Here is a 20,427-nt window from a genome sequence, read left to right as displayed (position 1 = left end):
AGTATAAAAATTAAAGACAAAGAAAGAAATCCACTCATATTATATATCTGAGATTACATTAAAAAAAGAAAAATCCTAAAATTTATTCATCCATTCATTCACATGTTACTTATTAAATGATTATTTAGCATAAAAAAGCTGAATATGCATAAAATATTTTAATAACTATTACTCTTACAATTATAGTTTGATCATTTCACACACAAATTAGTACATCAATCTCTTGGCAATTACTAACTCTTCTCTCTGCCAGGAAATGCTAGTCCATATAATAAGTGACACTAATCTAAATAGTTTTCATGTCTGTTACTATTCAAGCAGTAGGGTATCTATGGCAGGTGCAGAGGAGGGAAGTGAGAGAAGACTCATGGCTCATGATTGCTTGAGTCTTAATGACTGGATCCTGTTTAGAGCCCACCTTTGAGAATTTGAGGCAGGTTTAAAAATGGGTGGGTCAAGAGTCACATCTGGTACAAAGATGTCTTATGTTCTGATACTGGAAAAAATTAAGTCAACATTTATAGATTGGGCAGCTACATGTATAAAAGGCTAATGTGCCAAGTTTTTCCTCAGGAGTTTGACTGGGAGACCAGGAGTTCGATTGCTCACTATGATGTGTGCTGATCAACAGGGGATGGCGCGAAACATGACAGCCAACCAATAGTGGCAGCAGGGCACTGAGGGAGCAAGGGAAGGAGGAGGTGGGGAGGTAGGTGGTGAAGAAAAGAGGAGGGAAACCTGATAGGCCCTGATCAATGGCCAGGCCTAGGCACTCTACCCATGTACCAGGCCTCTAGTCTTCACATAAAATTCCAGATTTCTGGGCTCTTTAAAAACTGAAGCATTTGGCAACACTGGGTCCCTTTCCCCATGGAGACAATGTACTAGCACTATGCAGTGGCCACCTGACTGTACACAGGGTTGCTTCAGGTTGCTCATGTCTCACCATCCAGACCGAATCCCTGACGTGAGGCATTTATTATTTTTATAATTTCATGTCGTCTTTATGGGATGATCACATGATTTTGTCAAGTACAGGCAACAAGAAAAATGAGAAGTAGTATTTTTTGTGTGTATGTGGAAGTACAGAATGTATGTATATGCCTAATATAAAAAGTGTCAAAGAATACCCCGGGGCATCTGAACGCATTTATTTGCCTAGTTCTTTAAGACACTTAGCAACTCTTTGTATGTAATGAAGGAAGAGCAACTGATGATCTATAAATGATAATTAAAAAGTGTATCTTAAAAAACAAAAGCGTCTCAATAGAAACTTTTCAAAAATTAGTATCTACTACTGTTTTCTTTCTCCATCTCATTCTCTCCTTTGGAATCATTAAAGTCATGGTTGTTACCGCTATATCCCCCTATCTGTATCATCTCTACTCCCTTCCTTTTTTTTGGGTGGTTGTGCAGAAGAATGTGATTCAGAGGAGGACCTAAATTTGAACTATAACCTTCCAGCTTTGGAACTAAGTTATCTACAGTTGGAGTTTCTGCATCCATTTAATCACAACACCCATTCTGCAAACAATGGGCTATCAAGTGAGGTAAATTATCTTGAAAAACAGTTTCACAGAAGTTTAGGTCCTTGTTCTTCACCTAAGATTGAGGAAATCCATCATTTTATGTTATTCTCACAAAACCCAAAATGAACTAAGAGTCTAATTCTCCAAAGAAAACTGGTAAGTGGAGATGATAATACATGTGATTGGCAAAAAAGTCATACATACACTTGGAACTGAAACTTACAAGAGCAAAAAGAATCTAAACAATACATACCATTTTCCAAACTCGATACACCTAAAGACTGAGCAGAGAGCAGGGTCAAGCGGTGCTGGGTGTCCTGGATATAAGCCATTGTGGTCATTGGATACACATTTGCTTGAAGAGGCAACTTGTTCATTGTCATTCTAGGTTGAATCTATAAGACCATACAATTATCTTTTTTTTTTTTTTTTAATTGAGTGATATTTACATAGGAACTTTTAAAAATTAGCATTGACTTTGGAAGATGACTTTTCTTCCAAAGAGAAAAAGGAACAGCTTCCTTTCTTGTTCAAGGTTAGAGCTAATTTAAAACTTGAAACATTCTTCAAAACAATATAAAAAAAAAATCACAAGGATTTCAGAAAACATTTTTAAGAGACTTAGAACTTGTCCAGATTTTTAAAATAGGCATTCCTATTTAAATTCAGGATAAATATCCTTAACAAAAGTCTTCTAGCTCTCCAATATTTGCATACAAATTATAAGGGTATTAAGCATTCATTTTTAATCTAAATCTAACATACTGCATTTGTAATGAATGCTAAGCATAATAGCTCTTTATCTCCTTTCAAGAAATATATTGTAATTCTTTTAAAATCAGTTTTAATAAGTATCCCAGACCACCTCATCAAATCCTCTAACATATTACATTATAATAGTCAAATGCATATTTATGGTTATAAACTCTTCAATGCATACTCTTCTTGTTTAGTTTCAATGTAGATAGTTCCAAATTCTAATTTTTCTTGGTCTAGTATCTGAATAGGTGAAATACAACCTCAATTTTAGTTTCTGAGAGAGACTGACAGTGCACTAAGCCAGTCTGGGGCAAGGAGACTCAAACATCAGGTGGAGACATCAAACAGAGACTCTTATCGGGAAACTTATTCACACCACATAAAATGTCATCTCTTTTTTAAACTCATAAAAATTTGACATGAAACTAAAGCAGAGAAGTTAATGTAAAAGTGAACATATATTAAGAACCCATTAATGCCAGGCACACTGCTGGGAATTTCACAAATAAAACCTTTAATCTCCATAACTCTGCAATGTATCTTTCAGTTTACTGGTTGTATTGAACAGTGCCTTCACAATTTCATGTTTACCCAGAACCTATGATTGTGATTTTATTTTGAAATAGGTTCCCTGTTGATATAATCAAGTTGCACTGGATTAGGGTAGGTTCTAATCCATTGATTGGTATTTTTATAAATAGAGGAAAATCAGGACACAGAAGGACATGTATAGAAACACAAGGAGACAGCATGTGACAGTGAAGACACAGATTGAAGTGATGTGCTTACAAGGCATAGTGTACCAAAGGTGACCTGAACTTACCAGAAGCTAGAAGAAGCAAGGAAGGCTATTTCCCTAGAGCATCTGGAGGGAGGTGGCCCTGCTGACACCTTGATTTATCACTAGTGTCCCAAACTGTGAGGGAATAATTTCTATTGTTTTAAGCCATCCAGCTTGGGATAATATTTATCACAGTCTCAAGAAATTCGTACACTAATAGAGAAACAACTATAAAAAGGTAAAATAAAAAGCTACCTCAAAAGAATTCTCCATTTCTCCTTCCCAATCTTGATCTTCCATTTCAAATGACTCATATACTTTTTAAAAATATATATACTTTCATTGATTTCAGAGAGTAAAGGAGAGGAAGAGTGATATAGAAGCATCAATGACAAGAGAGAATCACTGATTTGCTGCCTCCTGCACCCCTCCACTGGGGACTGAGCCCACAACCAGGCAACATGTGTCCCAACTGGGAATCAAATCATGACCTCCTGGTTCATAGATAGATGCTCAATCACTCTAACATATACTTTTAATAAAAAGGACATTTAAAACTCACAACTGTGTCGCTGTTACCTTCATTCCCCAGCTATAGATATAAATTTCTAGTCTTGCCCAAGTATCAGTCTTTCCAAAGGTTAAAAAAGAGCTTATTTTTAAAGCAGAAATATTGAGGTTATATACTTAAAAATGGTATTTTCCTATTTATTCAAATGCTCAATCTTTAAAAAGAAAAATTTTATCCATTTTTACTAAGTTTTTTTCATTCATGTATATACCCACACATACAAATAATTGCTTCTGAAGATTTTAAGAAAAGCCTTTCTTTTGCATAAAAGAAAATGAATCACCATAAAGTAGGGGCTTCATTTGAAAACCAAACAGCTGTAGTAAAATTAACAAGCTATTTCAAAATGTATGTTGCAATTTTTATGCTTTGGAAAAGGTTTAAATTTAACTTTTGTAGGAAATTGTAAAAGAGAAAATTATCACAATTCTGTCCACTCATTTGAATTGAAAATCAGACAAAATAAAAGCATTTGTTGTGGAATTATTTCTATTCATAGTCAGAAATTTCTAAAATGTTAATATCTCAAAAACATGCTAATGTTTTTAAAAGTATTATTTCAAAGATATATGTCATACCCATTAACTCTGAGTACAGAGATTCAGGTAATAATCAAAAGAGTTTTATTAAGTTAGAGAACTGACAATCTGAAAAATGTTATGAATCAATTTTCACATTACTGTTTCAAAAAAATTTTTATTAAATACATATCTACTCACATTTCTAAGTAGATATGTTTGTATTCATATGTCTGTGTGCACATACGTATGTGTATTAAGGTACATACCCTCCTCTCCAATAAAGAGAAAGGAACAAGTCTTCCTGAAAGAAAACTTTCTTTTTTTAGTAGGCTATACATTTAAAAAATATATATAGAATAACCTAAATATGCATAGGCCAATTTCTTATGAGAAAAAAAATGTAATCCATTAATCCCTACTGATGTTTCCTTTATATTAGATAAATTCATATATACTTTGGCACCATGTTATTGAACATGCATAATTGTTACCAAATCTTCCTTTGAAAAAAATCAATTCTTACAAATAGATTATTTACAAAATACTCTATCAGTTAGTTGTTGAAATTTTGGAAATCTAGTTTATAAAGAACCTACAAGTATCTGTTAAAAATGTTTTGTTTCAAAAATAATTTGTGACCTTAAGCCTATTTTTGAAAGGATACAAAATTAACTGGTCGTTACCACATATATAAGTTACGCACGCACATAACCATTACATAGACATTTTAAAGCAAAATTACCTGGTATCCATTTAGGTCTGTATAAAATCTATTTTGGCTGTTTATGTTAGAAGAAATTCTCATTGCAATCTCACGGTTATATTCTTTTCGGATGTCCACAATATTGGAAACTTCCACAGACTGTCCTTCTATCCCTAAATTTAAAAGAATATACACAATAGAAAGAAATTTATTGCCCACTATTTTTAAATATACTCTCCAGATCTGCTTCCAAAGTTGCATATATTTTCCTGTTTTTTATATCCTATCTACCAGCTCTCATATGCTAGACAGTGTCACAATTCACCTTTTCTTTTTTTAAATTATCGCCTGGTAGATAACATTCATTCAGAGGCACACACAACTTAACAGAAAGATGACGAGGTTAGTAGAGATAAATGCAGATGAAATATAACATACGAATTGTTCTCCAATGAGTTCTAGAGGGAAAAGAGGACATTAAATAAGAAAGGTCAGCTCCATTCCAGGGCAGTCCACCTTTTGTCTGTACCACTGTTCCCCAATAGAGTCATTCGAGCCTACTTCTTTACCATTCTCTCTTCACATACTGAAAATTATGAACTCTGAAATTTATACTCTGTTGGTTCAAGGGACAGTGTATTAGTGCCCATGATCATATCAAGGAAGAGAGACATAATTTATAGCTAAAACTGATATTTCCATATTACTACTTTAGGGTATAATCTGGAGAACTCCCCAGAAGTTAAAGCAATTTTAATTGAGTTTGGTATCTTAGGACCCCTTGTTTTTGAGTGATTCATTGTGCACTTCGTTATACAAAGCAGAGGACAGCTTGAAGAAGTCCCAGATGTGTCAGACTTTCTTTTTATTAAGCCTACAGTGTTTATTATTTTTTATCACGCTGCCCTAACTGCTTGTTAGGTCCTCAGTGAAGCCTTGGGTCTATTTCAGAGATGCAGGGAGGAGTTACGAAGAAACACAACACTCTTAATACAGAACTTAGTGTGTGTAAGATATTACAGGATCTTCAAAGAAGGAAAGCGATCAAAAGAAGACTGACCCTATCTTATTTCATACAGCTGAAGTTTTTTGAGATTCCAAGGCACTTACTGCCTGTAGTTGTTATCTGCTTCTCTCTACTCCTCACACAATCTGCCACTCTGCTGACAGCCAGCACTCGACAAAGAAGGCTGTGTAAGAAAAAATGGGGAGGAGGAGAAGGGATAAGAAAGACTTTTTCTAGGAGCCAAGAAGAATCTCCAGAGCTTATAGAAGGTGACAGGGAATATTGAACAAAAAATTTTTTTTTTAAATCTGTGAGATTTGTAGGAAAGAATAAAATGCAGCTGGTCCAGGAATTATAGATTTATGTGAAAATAAACTGGAAATTATAAAGCATAAATAATGTGGTGAAAATCCTAAATGGGCTAAGGATTTTCAGAATGCCCACTAAAGTTCTTTTTTGGTAGATACTGCTCTTCCAAGTCAATAATCTCAGTGAGCGCTAACTTCAGTTCCTTACCATGATCATAAAGCTATTAGGAGTATGGTCTAAATGAGTGGGGGTAAGGAGTGCCTTTTTCTCCTGCTTTATGGACACAGTCTGACCCACTAACCTCTGCCAGTTAAATATACATATGTATTTCCTTCTGAGATTACTAGAAGAACTGCCAAGACAGTTGTCCCAAATATAACTCCACTACTATTAGGAAGTTAAATAAAACCACATACAGTGATGATAGAATAACAGTATCTTCTTTGAACTTGGAAATGTATTACTGTAAATGCAAATTTCATTTCAGTATGCTTAGATTAGCCATAATATTGTTCAAAAACCAAATGAATTGTATATTGAATTTTAATAGGCAAGCTTCTATAAATGAACCAAAAATGATCTAAACATAAAATGCAACATCAGGGAGGATAGTACTCATGTAGCACTGGGGAAACAGAAGGTGGCAAGTAAACTCTATATACTAGGCACATTTGTAGGGCTTTTAGCACTGTTTTATGTGTTCTCCTCTCTAGACTGGACATTCTCTCAGGGACCAACAGAATACAAAAAAATGAGATAAAGTCTTAACAAAGGAGAGTGTCATTAATTTGAAGTCATGTACCTCTGGAAAAAATTACAGAAAACACGCTTCAGAAAAAAATTAATAGTTTCACATCACCTCTAGCAATAATAAATTATTTCTGTTGAGAAAATCATCTTTCTCAAGCTCAGTATTATGCTCATCCTGTTGTAGCAACAAGTCCTTAAAGCTCCTTTAAAAGGAGCATCTCTATCCATTCAAAATACAGCAAGACATTAATTTAAATTCTATGCCCGAACAGACTTTTAAAATAAGATCAAACTTATTATATGTATATGAATAAACCAAATAAAACCTGTCATAGAAATGAAAGCAAAGAGGTACCCTGAGTTTTCAAAGGTAATTTATTTATTTATTTATTTTTTTAAATATGTGTGAGGGAGAGGGTTGCCAACTTTTCTTATTGTATCAAGAATTCCCTAAAAAAAAGTATGTACCATGCTATTCCAAAAGCAGCTCAGATGACTGAGGGGAGAACTCCCTGGGAAGCTGGGGTACAGACCTAGTGGTTCCAGTGACCTTCTGAGTCTTTGCAGAATGTGGCAGCAAAAGGTATTTTAAGCAAAGTAGTTCTACCTGAGCATAAATGGCTAGGGCTTCAATCCTGGGAAAGGAAACGGTAACTACTTTATAAAGTAGTCCATGGGGGTGACAGAAAGGTGCCATTTCCAGGCCAAAAAAAAAAAAAAAAGTTCTCTCTTACTGTTAATGCCTCCCATTATGCCTTAGACAAGAGAGAATGAAGATTGTTTATCCTTACTAACACAAACAATGCCAAGTAAGAACAGAATCAGTCCACGGGTGAACAGCTATAACAGAGATGCCAAAAGTCTTTTCTCAACTTTTTCCCTCCCCACTAGAGCCTGCTGGCTTCTCACAAACACAGACTGTCCTACACACCACCTTTGCATTCAGTTTTTAAGAAGGTTTAGGGAATGTGGTAGGTGCTCACTCACTTGTCATGCAGAAATTAGCTAACTTGGAAATGAAAAGAATGAGGTAGCTCTGTTCTAAGAAAGATCTAATGAAAAAGACTAATGCAGTACTTATAGAGTATGATAAACTTTATGCTGAAAACAGACAGAAAAACACAATATAGTAAAACCTCCATATAACAGACTATTTTAGGCAAGGGCATGTCTATTAAGGCTGAAGTCCATTATATAATAAAGTAGGTTTTCCAAATACCTATGTTTAAAAATTGACAAATTAGTTAGTTTACATGTTTTTACTTATGTAGACATGTTTGTGTAATAAAAATTAAGTATGTTTGGAAAGTTTAACTTCACAGAAAAGTTTCTTATCCTGTATTACTGTAATTTTAAGTTTATACTGAATAGGTCTAGTAAATGCATGCATTCACCAGTTACCATGAGTAAACAAATGCACACGGCTGGGGCTAGGCTTAGAGCATGATGGGCACACATTAAAAATGCTGCAGAAAGTCATGCCACATAACAACATAAACCAATTACCTCTCAAGATGCAGTGTGATCATGTGTTAATAAAGTAGGTTTTTATTTACATAAATATTTATGTAATATTTATTTACGTCAGTGAAATTACCACAGCGTTTTTTTCAACATATGGCCTACTCACTAAAATTTGCTAAAAATAACAGTGAATAATAACAACAGCAAAATAACCTGTTAATTTAATTAAAAGCAAACCTTGATTAAAAGCATTTTAAAATAAACATGGTGTTAATTTTCACATATGATATATAGACTCGAAATTTTGTCCATTAAATCAAGGTCTGCAAAATTGAGTTTACTATACTATATTTTTTACAGGTATGTGTATGTGTGAGAGAGAGAAAAAACACAGGATAGGACAGGTATTATCTCTCCTGAGCAGTGGACAGAAGCCAGGCACAGATTCCAGAGAAATTTTACCTTAGATCAATAATGTGTGAAATTTTTGTCTATATAATAAAGAGGTAATACAAATTGACCCTCACACAAGATGGCCACCCCCATGTAGACACAAGATGGCCACCACAAGATGCTGACAGGGTAGGGCAGTTGTGGGGGACCAGGCCTACAGGGGAAGGCAGTTGGGGGTAACCAGGAAGGCAGGGAGGGCAGTTGGGGGCAATCAGGCTGGCAGGGGAGGGCACTTGGGGGCCACTGGGCCAGCAGGGGAGTAATTAGGCATCGATCAGGCTGGCAGGGGAGTGGTTAGGGAGTGATCAGGCTGTCTGGCAGGAGAGCAGTCCTGGATTGTGAGAGGGATCCCAGATTGGAGAGGGTGCAGGCCAGGCTGAGGTATTCCCCCCCCCCCCCCCCCCCAGTGCATGAATTTCGTGTACCAGGCCTCCAGTACATATATATTATTTTTATTTATATACATAAAAATAATTCTGAAGCATTTTTAAAAGAATATTTTCTAAGAAGTGGGGGGGAGAGGGGGGGGGAAAGAAATGAAACTAAGTAGACAAGGGGTTGGGTCAGGGTCAGGCTAGGCCCTATCATAGGGAACATCCTTTAGGAGGCAACGGCCTCAGGACCTTTGAGTTACTCTCAAAATGATCTTGGTCCCTTTAGAGACATCTCCTACTGGGTGGCTCAGGAAGGGGCAGACAGAAAAGAAAGACCATCACCTTCCTGACTTGGTTGCTTAGCAGCAGTGTTAAGGAAACCAAGAAGGGTATTCTGCTAGCAAAAAAAAAAACAACTGGAGAACAACTCAGATATATACCCTATACTTGAAAGAAGAGGCGGAGCAAACATCAGTGAGGGTGAAAATGACTTGGGAAAGGAATGCAGATGGAAAGTCTGAGGTGAGGGCTCTGCGCTGCAAATGATGGCCTTTGGAGAATCCTAGGTGTCATTTCCTCTGCCCAATCTACTCTATTCACTGTCATATTATTATAAAATCTACCTGAAGAGCCTAATTCAACGCACAACTGTAGAATCTCAGTTGATCCAACCCTCTCTACCTCTCCAGATTATCTTACTCTAGCAATTTGAAATACAAAGTACACTTACCAAGGAATATACTTGATAAATCAGACTCTTCACTACACTCAAAGGGTTATAACAGTGAAAGGCAGCAGTTTGGGGAAAGCACAGAGCAAAAGAGAGCCTCACTCACACCCAAACAAGAATCAAATACGATTTTAGTGGCACTAAAAGTGTAACTGGGACAAGTCATTAGATCAAGATGGAATTATAACAGCAAGTGGCCAACACCCATCTAATAAAATGAAAAGTAATGATGAGAAACAACTATAAGAGAGGTGTTTAAATCTTCAAACAAAAGTTCAACAGGAATTCGACATTAAGATATAAAATAAGTTCTTAGAAAAAACTAAGATTGAAAATAAGATCTTTAGTAAGTGTTCTTAAAATGTGGCCTCTTGGGTCTGGCGAGAGTGGCTCAGTTGGTTGAGCATCATGCTGTGCACTGAAGAGTTGCGGGTTTAATTCCTGGTCAGCGCACACGCTTGGATTTGGGTTTGATCCCCAGATGGGGCATGTGCAGGAGGCAGCTGATCGACATTTTTCTCTCTCTAATGTGTGTGTCTCTCTCTCACTCTTTTTCTCTTTTCCTCTCTCCAAGCATGCCCTTGGGTGAGGATAAAAAAGAAATGTGGGCTCTTGGGAAAAATGGAACCTTGTTATCTATCTAATTGTTTTCATAATCGCTTTTCTTCAAACCTGAGTCTGAACAGAGGTGACTGAGCCATCATCACTTTAAAGCAGAAATAGGACAATAGGTAGCAAAAAAAAATAGGTGCTCTAATTTTAAATATCCTCCCTTCAACTTTAAGAGAATACTGTTTTTTATTTAAATCATCAAAAATATAAAAATATTTTCCCCACCATGTATTTGCTTTTGTGACAGTTTTGTGAACTTATCTCACTTAACTGGGAGTTGACACTTATGTTATTAATGCTTAGTTCAGCACATATACTTGAATAACAATTCCCACAAAAATGATAAATTAAGTAGGTCAACATAAAAATGTTTCTAAAAATCAAATATTATCATGAATGTATTTTAAAATATTGTACTCATATCTGAAAGTACCAAGAATAAAAATGATAATAATTCCCACAATTAGATGACCTTTTTCTCCATGTTGACTTAGTCAACTTATTATCCATTATAAGATCTAATTTATCCTCTGAGGTACCTACTGATTTCCAAGTCTGTAAATATTCACATTGATTATTTCTCCACAAGTGAAAATTTCAACATCTGCTTTCATGAATACAAATTTTAGCAAATTTCATTCCTAGTCTCAAGTTTAAGAAAATTATGATGGATCAGTTTGTTTTATTCATAAAGCCCTGGATAAATAATCATCACTACTTATTGATCTACTTGCAATAGCTAGACACTAGTCAACACATTTTAAGCTTTTCATTTCAATAATTCCAACTATCATATAAAAGTAAGTACTTAATAGGAAAGGTATAGAATTTTCATCATATTTTGCAAATTTTAGTGAAAGGTTATAAGAATTAGGTATGACATACTTGAAGGCCTAATAATTAAGAAATACACTACAAAACTGGAAAGCTACCTTTGTTTTTTTCTAGTAAACACTGATTTTAAGAAACAACAGGGGTTTTGGAAGCTCTGATTTAGAGGAAATATTGGTTACATTTCTTTAAATTCAAGAGACAGGTCTAACTAAAGCCTTTTCTTGGGAGGTAAATAAAACAGCTCACAATCCCAAAGATTTCTATACCTTCCCCACAATCCAGACTTGGGCTGGCCTAGGACAAGGGAGAGAAGAATACTGAAATAATCAGTATAGTATGTCCTCACACACTCACAGAGTAATTCTGAACTTGCCTACTTCCTATTCTCCCAAACAAGGTCCTTTCCAAGGTACTTTGTCAAAAAGTGTGGCTTCCATATATTCCCAGATGATCTGTTTGAAATGGGCCTGTCAGGGAGGCATGGGTTCTTCCTTTCTTGTTACCACACTTTTTACGGGGGGAGGGAAGAAAAAAAAAAAAAAAAAAAAAAAAAAAAAAAAAAAAAGGCAGCAATAGCATACCTCTCATCCACCTTAATTAACTTCAGTGAAGATTGAAAAAGACATTTTGAAAAATATTGAAGTATAAAGAAAAACTAGGTGTCAACTTAAAAATTACATAATGACAGAGTTCTTCAAATTCTTATAGGGACAAGGGAATTTCATCTAACCAACCCATGCTTCATGATAGTCTTCCTCTTTTTTGCCCATTCAAATGACATTTCTCTAATACCTAGCATCTTAACAATTTAATTCCTTATCAAAAGTCTTCAACTCTCCCAACCCTCAATAATGACTCACTTGTAACACTTGTTGTCTAACTCATCTGATCACACATCCTCTTAAAGAGATACAACACTTAGTGAGTACCAAACTTTATGTTAATTCAGTTATTCCTCCAACACTCCTATGACATAGACTTGGTTATTGTCAGAATAATGAAATTAAGGCTAGTTAATAATCTGTACTAGACCATACAGCTGGTAAGCATCCCCATGGGATGAGAACTGGAATTGAATTGCAGATGGGCTGACTCCAGAGCCTGAAATAATAACCCGTACTTCCACGGGATTTCCCTTCCCTGGGCCCTTCTGAGTTAGTATACATTTGTGGTGGATGCTATTTCCTTGCTAAAAGGATGTGTCTTCAATGCAGCAGTTGCTGTCAAACAGCCCTCAAGATAACCTCTGAGTTCTGAATTTGTGTAACTAGAAAGTGCTTCTAGTTCCTTAAAATAACCTTCTCTTTCATGCTTGTAGGGAATAATCAGATTCAACACATAGCAACTTATTTCAATTTTTAAAAGTTCCAATTAACAGGAAAAAAAAAATCCTTAGCAGTCAATTGCATGATATTCCAAAAATGTCTTAATTACCTAAGCCTGCCTAGCCATAACTTACTGAAGGCTTTTTATTCTTAAATCAAACTAAATATGGAATTTAATCCAGGGGGAAAATGAGAGACTGATTACAAACCATTTTAATATCCTCATGAATCTTTTTATGGAAATAAAAACTTCAGTGAAGCTCTGAGGCCTTGTGTACAAGTTGGAGGACCCAAGGGATGGGAACCCAGAAGACAAATTTAACAGGGGTCAAATACCAGAGAGTCTTTATATGACACTAAGTTTTGTGAAGAGTCTTAGATGGTTCTACCTAATTGGTCATCTAGTCTTTCTACAGTTTAAGGAACAAGGTCTATAGTTTGCTTAGTGGTGAAACTAAGGATTTAGATCTCTAATTCCCATATGATTCTCTTATTTGATTAACTAGATAAAGTTCATTTTGATTCTCTAAAATTCAAGGGTCATATTAGAATTCATTTTGGTTATAGATTCAAAATAGAAAAAAAACTAAGCAACCTCTTTTTGCTAAATATGCCCATATAATTTCAGCTAAAGGAAAGTTTTTTCTTCCATACTTTTTGATGGCAGTTCATTACATTTTATCTTCAGGCTATTTGCTTTCTTTTAGCAAGATCCATTATATATAGTACCCTTATAATATGTTGGAGGAAAGTAGGCAAAAGTATTGTTATTTAAGATATTTCTCATAAGGGGTGAAACATACAGACTCACTTACTCCCTCACAAACACACACCTACAAAAGAGAACACAGTCCTGGGGGGGGAGAAAATAAACCCTGAAGGTACATATTATAACAAATCTAGAACCTAAACTTTGTGCCACTGAAAATGTACATGACACATTGGTAACCCATAACAACATAATTCTTCAAAGTGGCTGCTGATGTCAGAAAACTAGGGCACCAAAGTCTAGTAATTACAGCTCTGAAGACAAATGAAGCCATAGCTAGCAAATGTCACTTACTGATCACTGTGTCACCACAAGGCATGTACTTTTTGCGATGGTAAAATATCAAATATAACACAAAGTGATACAGGGGCTTCTGCTTGTATCATTTTCTACCTTCCAATCCATGATTAACAACAAAAACTAAAGTATCCTATTTGGTAACATTTAAAGCTTCACTGGAAGATGATTACACTACAAGAAAAATGAACCTCCACCTCTCATATTTTCCTCTAGAAAAACGTTATTTGCTACAAACTAAATAAACTTTTAGAAATCAAGAAATAGTTCCAAAAGGATATTCATTAAATTGTGGTCTCTGTGAAGTAGATTTATTATTTAACCTGACATAGGCAAAGCATTATGTTTCATTAGAAACCTCTAAAACCACTCTGATCCTTTGGAGCTTTAAAAGCTAGTAGATTTCCTCTAATTTACTATTTCTAGAAACCATTTGAATGTAATGTCTAAATGATAATGAAAAGAAAAACACAGCGCTTTTTATAACTTAGGTGATGTTAAGAAAAGGACTTTAAATGGTGCCTCTTATTATTTCCATCATCCAGAGAGAACATAAATAGAAAAACTAAAGTTAAATAACAAACTAAAATAAAATCAGCAGGCTTGTTGAACTCAGGCCCCTCTCACCTCAGTTTATTTCAAAATTAGTAATAGTTCTCTGATGGCTATATCTAATTGACGCCCTCGTCTTCCTACAGTTAAAGAAAGTAAGTTTTATATCCTATATAATAAAAGCCTAATATGCAAATCAACTGAACAGTGGAATGACTGGTGGAACAATGGTCACTATGATGCACGCTGGCCACCAGGGGGCAGATGCTCAACGCAAGAGTTGCCCCCAGCTGCAGGCCCCAGGCCAGCCATGGCAGGTGCCAGCAGGGCTACCCTATCTCTCCGCCGGTTGCCCCACAGATGGGCCCTGATCGTTGGCCAGGCCTAGGGACCCTACCAGTGCATGAATTTCATGCACTGGGCCTCTAGTCCTAGCTAATAAAAGAGTGATATGCAAACTGACCATCACTCTAACATACAAAATGGCTGCCCCTATCTGGTCAAAGATGGCTGCCCCCATGTGGATACAAGATGGCCACCAGGGGAGGACAGTTGGGAGGGACCAGGCCTGCAGGGGAGGACAGTTGGAGGGACCCCAGGCTGCAGGGAAGGGGAGCAGTTAGGCGTCAATAAGGCTGGCAGAGGAGTGGTTAAGGGGTGATCAGGCTGGCAAGCAGAAGCTGTTAGGGGCAATCAGGCAGGCGAGCCATTGGGAGCCAGCAGTCCTGGATTGTGAGAGGGATCGGGCCTAAATGGGCAGTCAGACATCGCTTGAGGGGTCCCAGATTGGAGAGGATGCAGGCTGGGCTGAGGGACACATCTCCCCCTGCGCATGAATTTCATGCACCGGGCTTCTAGTAGTTTATATAATTTGGAAAAGATTGTTTGATTTTGTTTTCTCCTAAAGCTTATTTTGGACAAAAGTTACTTTGGGAAGAGAAGAGCCAAAGAATAACTAAAAAAGAGATTAAGAAACTTAAGGATATTTAGTCAGGTTTTCATTACTTTAGTCTTTTAAAAGAATACTTCATTAAGCTGAATTTGACACTCAATAAAGACAGAAAACCCATAATTGTAACTCATTTTCTGTGTGTAACTGGTTTAGTGAACTAATACAATTACATTAAGAGACACTCTCTATCCCAACCCCCATTTCTTTCTGGATCATAAATTTGGTACTAAAAAAATACTCATTAATATTTACCCAAATAACTGTATCTGTTCAGTTTAAAGGATATACAATTAACATATATTCAGAAATAGTTAAATAAGTTAAATGTGAGGTTATGTACTTTTGTTAATTGAAAAAAATATTAAGTAAAAACCAATCTATGAAAGCATGGAAGTTGGCTGAAGTTTTCTTTGTACCCACGATGAAAAGCCTTAGTCTGTCTATGCATTTTGATCAATCACCCAGCTGCCTGGTTTACATGAGGCCAAAGTTTAAAACATAGAAGTGCTTTCAAGTATTTGTTCATACATTTGCTTTGGAACAGCATAATCAAACCTCTTTTAGGTAGTTTGAACACCTACAGAGTCACCCACCCTGAAGACTTCACATCTCTGTTCTAGGTCTTTAATTAGTGATCTGATTAAAACCTCAATGAGTCAGGATCAGATCACTTAAGCTCTCTTGCAAAGACATATGAAAGAAAAGGACAGATGGAAGTGGGTCACAAGAGCTACTGAGAAAAGGTATTATGTTTCCACGATTGGGGTTATTTTTCCCAGAAGGGAGACTTGTAAGAGACAAGTTCAAATACAAATATGGAGGGTTATACAATTTGCAAGAAAGTATTTTAGTGATCTGGTAGCTCCATCTCCCACCAATGATCTTCATGTTGGGAAAAAATGCTCAGGGTTTGACAGATATGCCAGTTTCAGATTTCAATTCAGGCAAATACAGTGAAACTGATCTAGAGAGGCATAGCTACATTAACTTCAAATTATAGTAACGTACTTATTTGTCATTTCCTGCAAACGTTGGAAGCTTTTTGCTTTCAAGCCACAAAAATAAAGTATCAGGGGAGGAAATGTTTCAGTTCAAATTTATTGCAACCATTGAGACATCCAGAGGTAAACTGAGGTCTGCGTATTTATTTATTGTTATTTTTGTTATGCTAAAACTTTAAGTGCCTTATTCAGAGAGCCAGCACTGACACCATGGACAGCCAGGAGTCAGTTAAAATCCCTTCCCTGCTACTCAGCTGCTGGACATTTCCAGCTGCCCAGCTGGGGAACAGGGAGAGATGGGGAGATGAGAAAATACAAGCACTCAGTTCTAAGGATTTGTCCTTGAAATAAGTACACAGACAAATCAGAGCCTATTAACTTCCAAAGTGACCACTGACGCAAGATAGCAAGTGACCATAGCAGCAGAAGCAGGCCCTCTAACATACAGAAACAACCCTCTATTTGAGATCCAGATCCCCTGCACAACTCAAAAAAACTAATATGTTGCAGTGAAGATCACAGAAACAAATAAAAGCAAAGCAAGTAAGCAAATTCACTTGATTAAGAAGTTGGAATTTTCTGATTTGTGGCTTCAGCACTCACTCTGAGATGCAGCCTATCTCTAAACAGAACTGTTGCAAAACAGTGGTAAACCAAGCTTAATGACACAGTCTGCATCAGTGTGCACCAGGCTAAAAAAAGACTTTTCCATTAAAAAAAAGATTTAAGCAAATTTAAAATCAAGTAAGTATATCTCCTGTATGATAATTTATACTCAGGAAGCTAAACTTTTGTACTGTAGCTGAAAATGTAGTTTTAGAGCTCTAGAAGATGTTAAATAATGGCTTATATGAAAGTACAAAGGGATGGTTACGAATATTATTTCTGATTTACTAGAGGTTTTAGGAATAGATTATTTCAGAACTACAGACTTTTTTGTACGTAGCAAAGTTAAGTGCAGATAACTGTATAAAACATTTTCCCACCTTCTAGAAGACTTATTAATTCTTGATGTAATCTATGAAGCATGAGTTATTCTGAGAACATATATCATTATATCACATGGGAAACTTTGTTAATACCTGAAATTCTAATAAAAGGCAAGCCCTCTGATGATGGGGGTGGAGGTGTTAGGGAGGTGGAGGATTGAGCAAAAAAGAAAAAAAAGAGAGAACTCAGGAACATGGACATTAGTGTGGTGATTGCAGGGGGCAGGGGTTGGGAGAAGGCATAGAGGGGATAAATGGTGATGGAAAAAATAAAATATGTATTAAAAAATCTGTTTAAAAAGCAAAAATAAATTTAGACACTGAACTTAGAAAATTAAACTTCAGCTAAGAGAGTTCCTGAATACTGAATGCCTTTCTGCTTCCCCACAATACTTAAAAACTACCTATACCACTATTGTGTATAATGCTTTATTGTCTACCCATATGAAGACTCAGGGGAAAGTATTTTTCCTTTCTATTTTTTTTTCAGCTTAGCTAACAGCAAAGAAAAATTTAAAGTGGCATTTTCATGAGGTCTTTTTTTTAAACAAGTTGATAAATTGTAAATGGCCTGGCTACTAGGATGAAATCTATGGTTGGAAAAGTACTCTATCTTAATAAAAAACTGAATTAAAAATCAATTGACATGATATCATATAATATAATTCTGAGAGCGTTTGGGAACCACAACTCCATCTAGATCCTATGAAGGATTAATGCTAATGCCCACAGTTAAGTTCCTAAAAAGATCAAAGGCTATTTCTATCACTTAGTTAATAAATATGCTTCTTAACACTGTCCTAAAAGTAATAAATAATTGCCTAATGTTATACTCTAATAGCTGAAGAGTAGTGAACAAAGAGAATTAGTTTAGAACATTATTTTAAAATTAAATTCCAGTGATGCATGCTATTACAATATATTCTACATTTAAGGCAGTGTGTGTGTGTGTGTGTGTGTGTGTGTGTGTGTGTGTATCAGGGACCCACTAATTGAAAGCCTTAGCTGACATAATTTCCCTTCTATAAAATAAAATAAATAAAATAAGCTACACTATTTTTAGATCTTAATAAAATTAAGCTCATAACTAAGACAAATGTGATGGTAGGAAAGAGAAGACATACAGAAAAAAAGAACATGTATATGTAGGGTAAGTTAAATGTTTTACCATTTTTTATTATCAAAGGGTAAATATTATATTTTAAATCATACAGTAAGTATGATGTCAAGATGATGTTTAGACCATTTCTAAAACCCAACTTCTAATTTATTAAATACAACACAAGGAAAGCAAGGATTCAAGAACCATTACACATATATCACAACTGCATTTCTCTGTTTTCTTACCCTGTATGTTGTACAGTCGGACACTATGGGTAACATGTTCAAAAAAGCAAGTTACGTCCGAATAAAACCTTCCACGTTGTACTCTGACAAGGGGTTGGGTTGTATAAACATAAGGCTGAAGAGAAAATGACATTTTTAGAAAAATATTTTGGCTTTTAACTTTTCTAAGAAATATTTATAATAATTTCCAAAATGGCAAATTCATATCACCTGATATTTGCAATTTTAAGTGAAAACCTTACAAAGTGTAACATGCATTTGCTATAAAATTAATTTTCATTATACAATAATTACTGAAAATAGAAAATAAAAATGTTACTACTTGATTGGTCTAGATTTACAAACATTCCTCCCAGCCATAAACATTTCTGATTAAAGTCCTTCTCTCTTGTCCATATGTTACTTATTAGATAAAGTGCTCGTTCTGCAGCAGTGACATTTTCCCAGGCAAATGTTTATTATAACCATGGCCCCCTAATGTTCCAGGGTCAGGCAGGTGGCAAAGATGACCACAGGGAGTCATCTAAACAAACAGGAAGCAAGATTCAGAAACACAGTTTAATCACAGTTAGGTTTACTACCCTAAAAATACACTGCCCTTTTACTTGAAAGAGCTAGCTGATTATAAAGCAAACTTATAAACCTGAGAAAGCCCCACTAATTTAGTTTTTATTACTTAGAATTTACATTCAAGAAAAATGGGACTAATACGCATAACTTATGTGAACAAATTTAAAGCATTCATAAAGAGTTATATTTTCTTAAGTATTACACACCTTAGAAAGTTCAACAATAGTATAAGAAGATAGGCTTGCAATATGAACTACTAAAGTAGCATACGATTTTCAGAACTATGTAATTTTCTTCCAAATTTACCTCTTTGGCTACGGAAAAATGTTCTGAAAGTAATATAATGCTTTACCTAATGAACACACAGCTAGAAAGTAATAGAGGGGCTAAAACCTGGAACAGTGATTTCTGGGCCCCTGCTTTTTGTCTGATATACCCAGCTACCTCTTTCCCCGATATGCTTTTATTTTTTCTTCTAACCACATGATAGTTTTCTTTATCTTTCTATCTAACATTTGAGTTATTTAAAAATAAAATGATTTTAAATAAATTAGTTACTATGGTCCATGCATAATATTTCATAGCACAGATATATGACTATACAGTGAATACACACTTTGAATAATTATTAATTTAGTGGGTTTCATCTGAAAAGAAAGAAGCATCAATTGAGCTATCAAAAATGTATGTGTATACATGTTTATATATTTATTTTTTAAGTACAAGACAAAGCAAAATGCTATTCAATGACAAAAACTGATGAGGAAACATGGCCCCACTGCACATCCTGGAATGCCTGCTATAAGCTGTACCTTCCCTTAATTCCTCACTAATTTAAAAAACTAAAAACAAACAAAAAAACTAGAATTCTTAAGCATGACCTACACAATCCTTTAAAATTTATATTTGATTTCAGTTAGCAGGCTTTTCTAAATTGTGGAACAAAAGTGACATTTTCAGGAGATAGGTTCCTAGGCAACAAAATATGGAGAATATTTATCTTATCTTGAAGTGGAGAAAGCCTTATAAGTATAAAAGCAAAGAAAGGAAATCTTAAAAAAATAAGAATACAGGACTACACAAAAATTTAAAAGTACCTTAATCAAAAAATAAAATAAAAATTAACCAATTAAATAGCACATTGAGAAAATTGTGCAATATATATGAAAAAGAATTTTTATCCTATATGAAGAACACTTACAGATCTACAAGTTATATCAATAGAAAAA

At 35.3% G+C, this 20,427-nt stretch overlaps 1 protein-coding gene across 7 annotated transcripts in view; it reads right to left on the bottom strand.

Moving 5' to 3' along the window:
* Window positions 1–20,427, bottom strand: part of MAN2A1 (mannosidase alpha class 2A member 1) — a 142,770-nt gene that overhangs the window by 22,497 nt on the left and 99,846 nt on the right. For all 7 annotated transcript variants that reach the window (XM_036411391.2, XM_036411394.2, XM_045571837.1 and 4 more), the window contains 3 exons: window positions 18,629–18,743; window positions 4,904–5,037; window positions 1,783–1,924 (listed from right to left, as the gene is read on the bottom strand). In XM_036411391.2, the coding sequence (XP_036267284.1) occupies window positions 1,783–1,924; window positions 4,904–5,037; window positions 18,629–18,743 (391 nt within the window). The remainder of the gene's footprint in view (window positions 1–1,782; window positions 1,925–4,903; window positions 5,038–18,628; window positions 18,744–20,427) is intronic.

Source organism: Pipistrellus kuhlii, unplaced genomic scaffold (assembly GCF_014108245.1).
Source record: "Pipistrellus kuhlii isolate mPipKuh1 unplaced genomic scaffold, mPipKuh1.p scaffold_m20_p_4, whole genome shotgun sequence".
Lineage (NCBI taxonomy): Eukaryota > Metazoa > Chordata > Mammalia > Chiroptera > Vespertilionidae > Pipistrellus > Pipistrellus kuhlii.
Note: the sequence above shows the minus strand (reverse complement) of the source record. Positions and strands in the feature narration are given on the sequence as shown.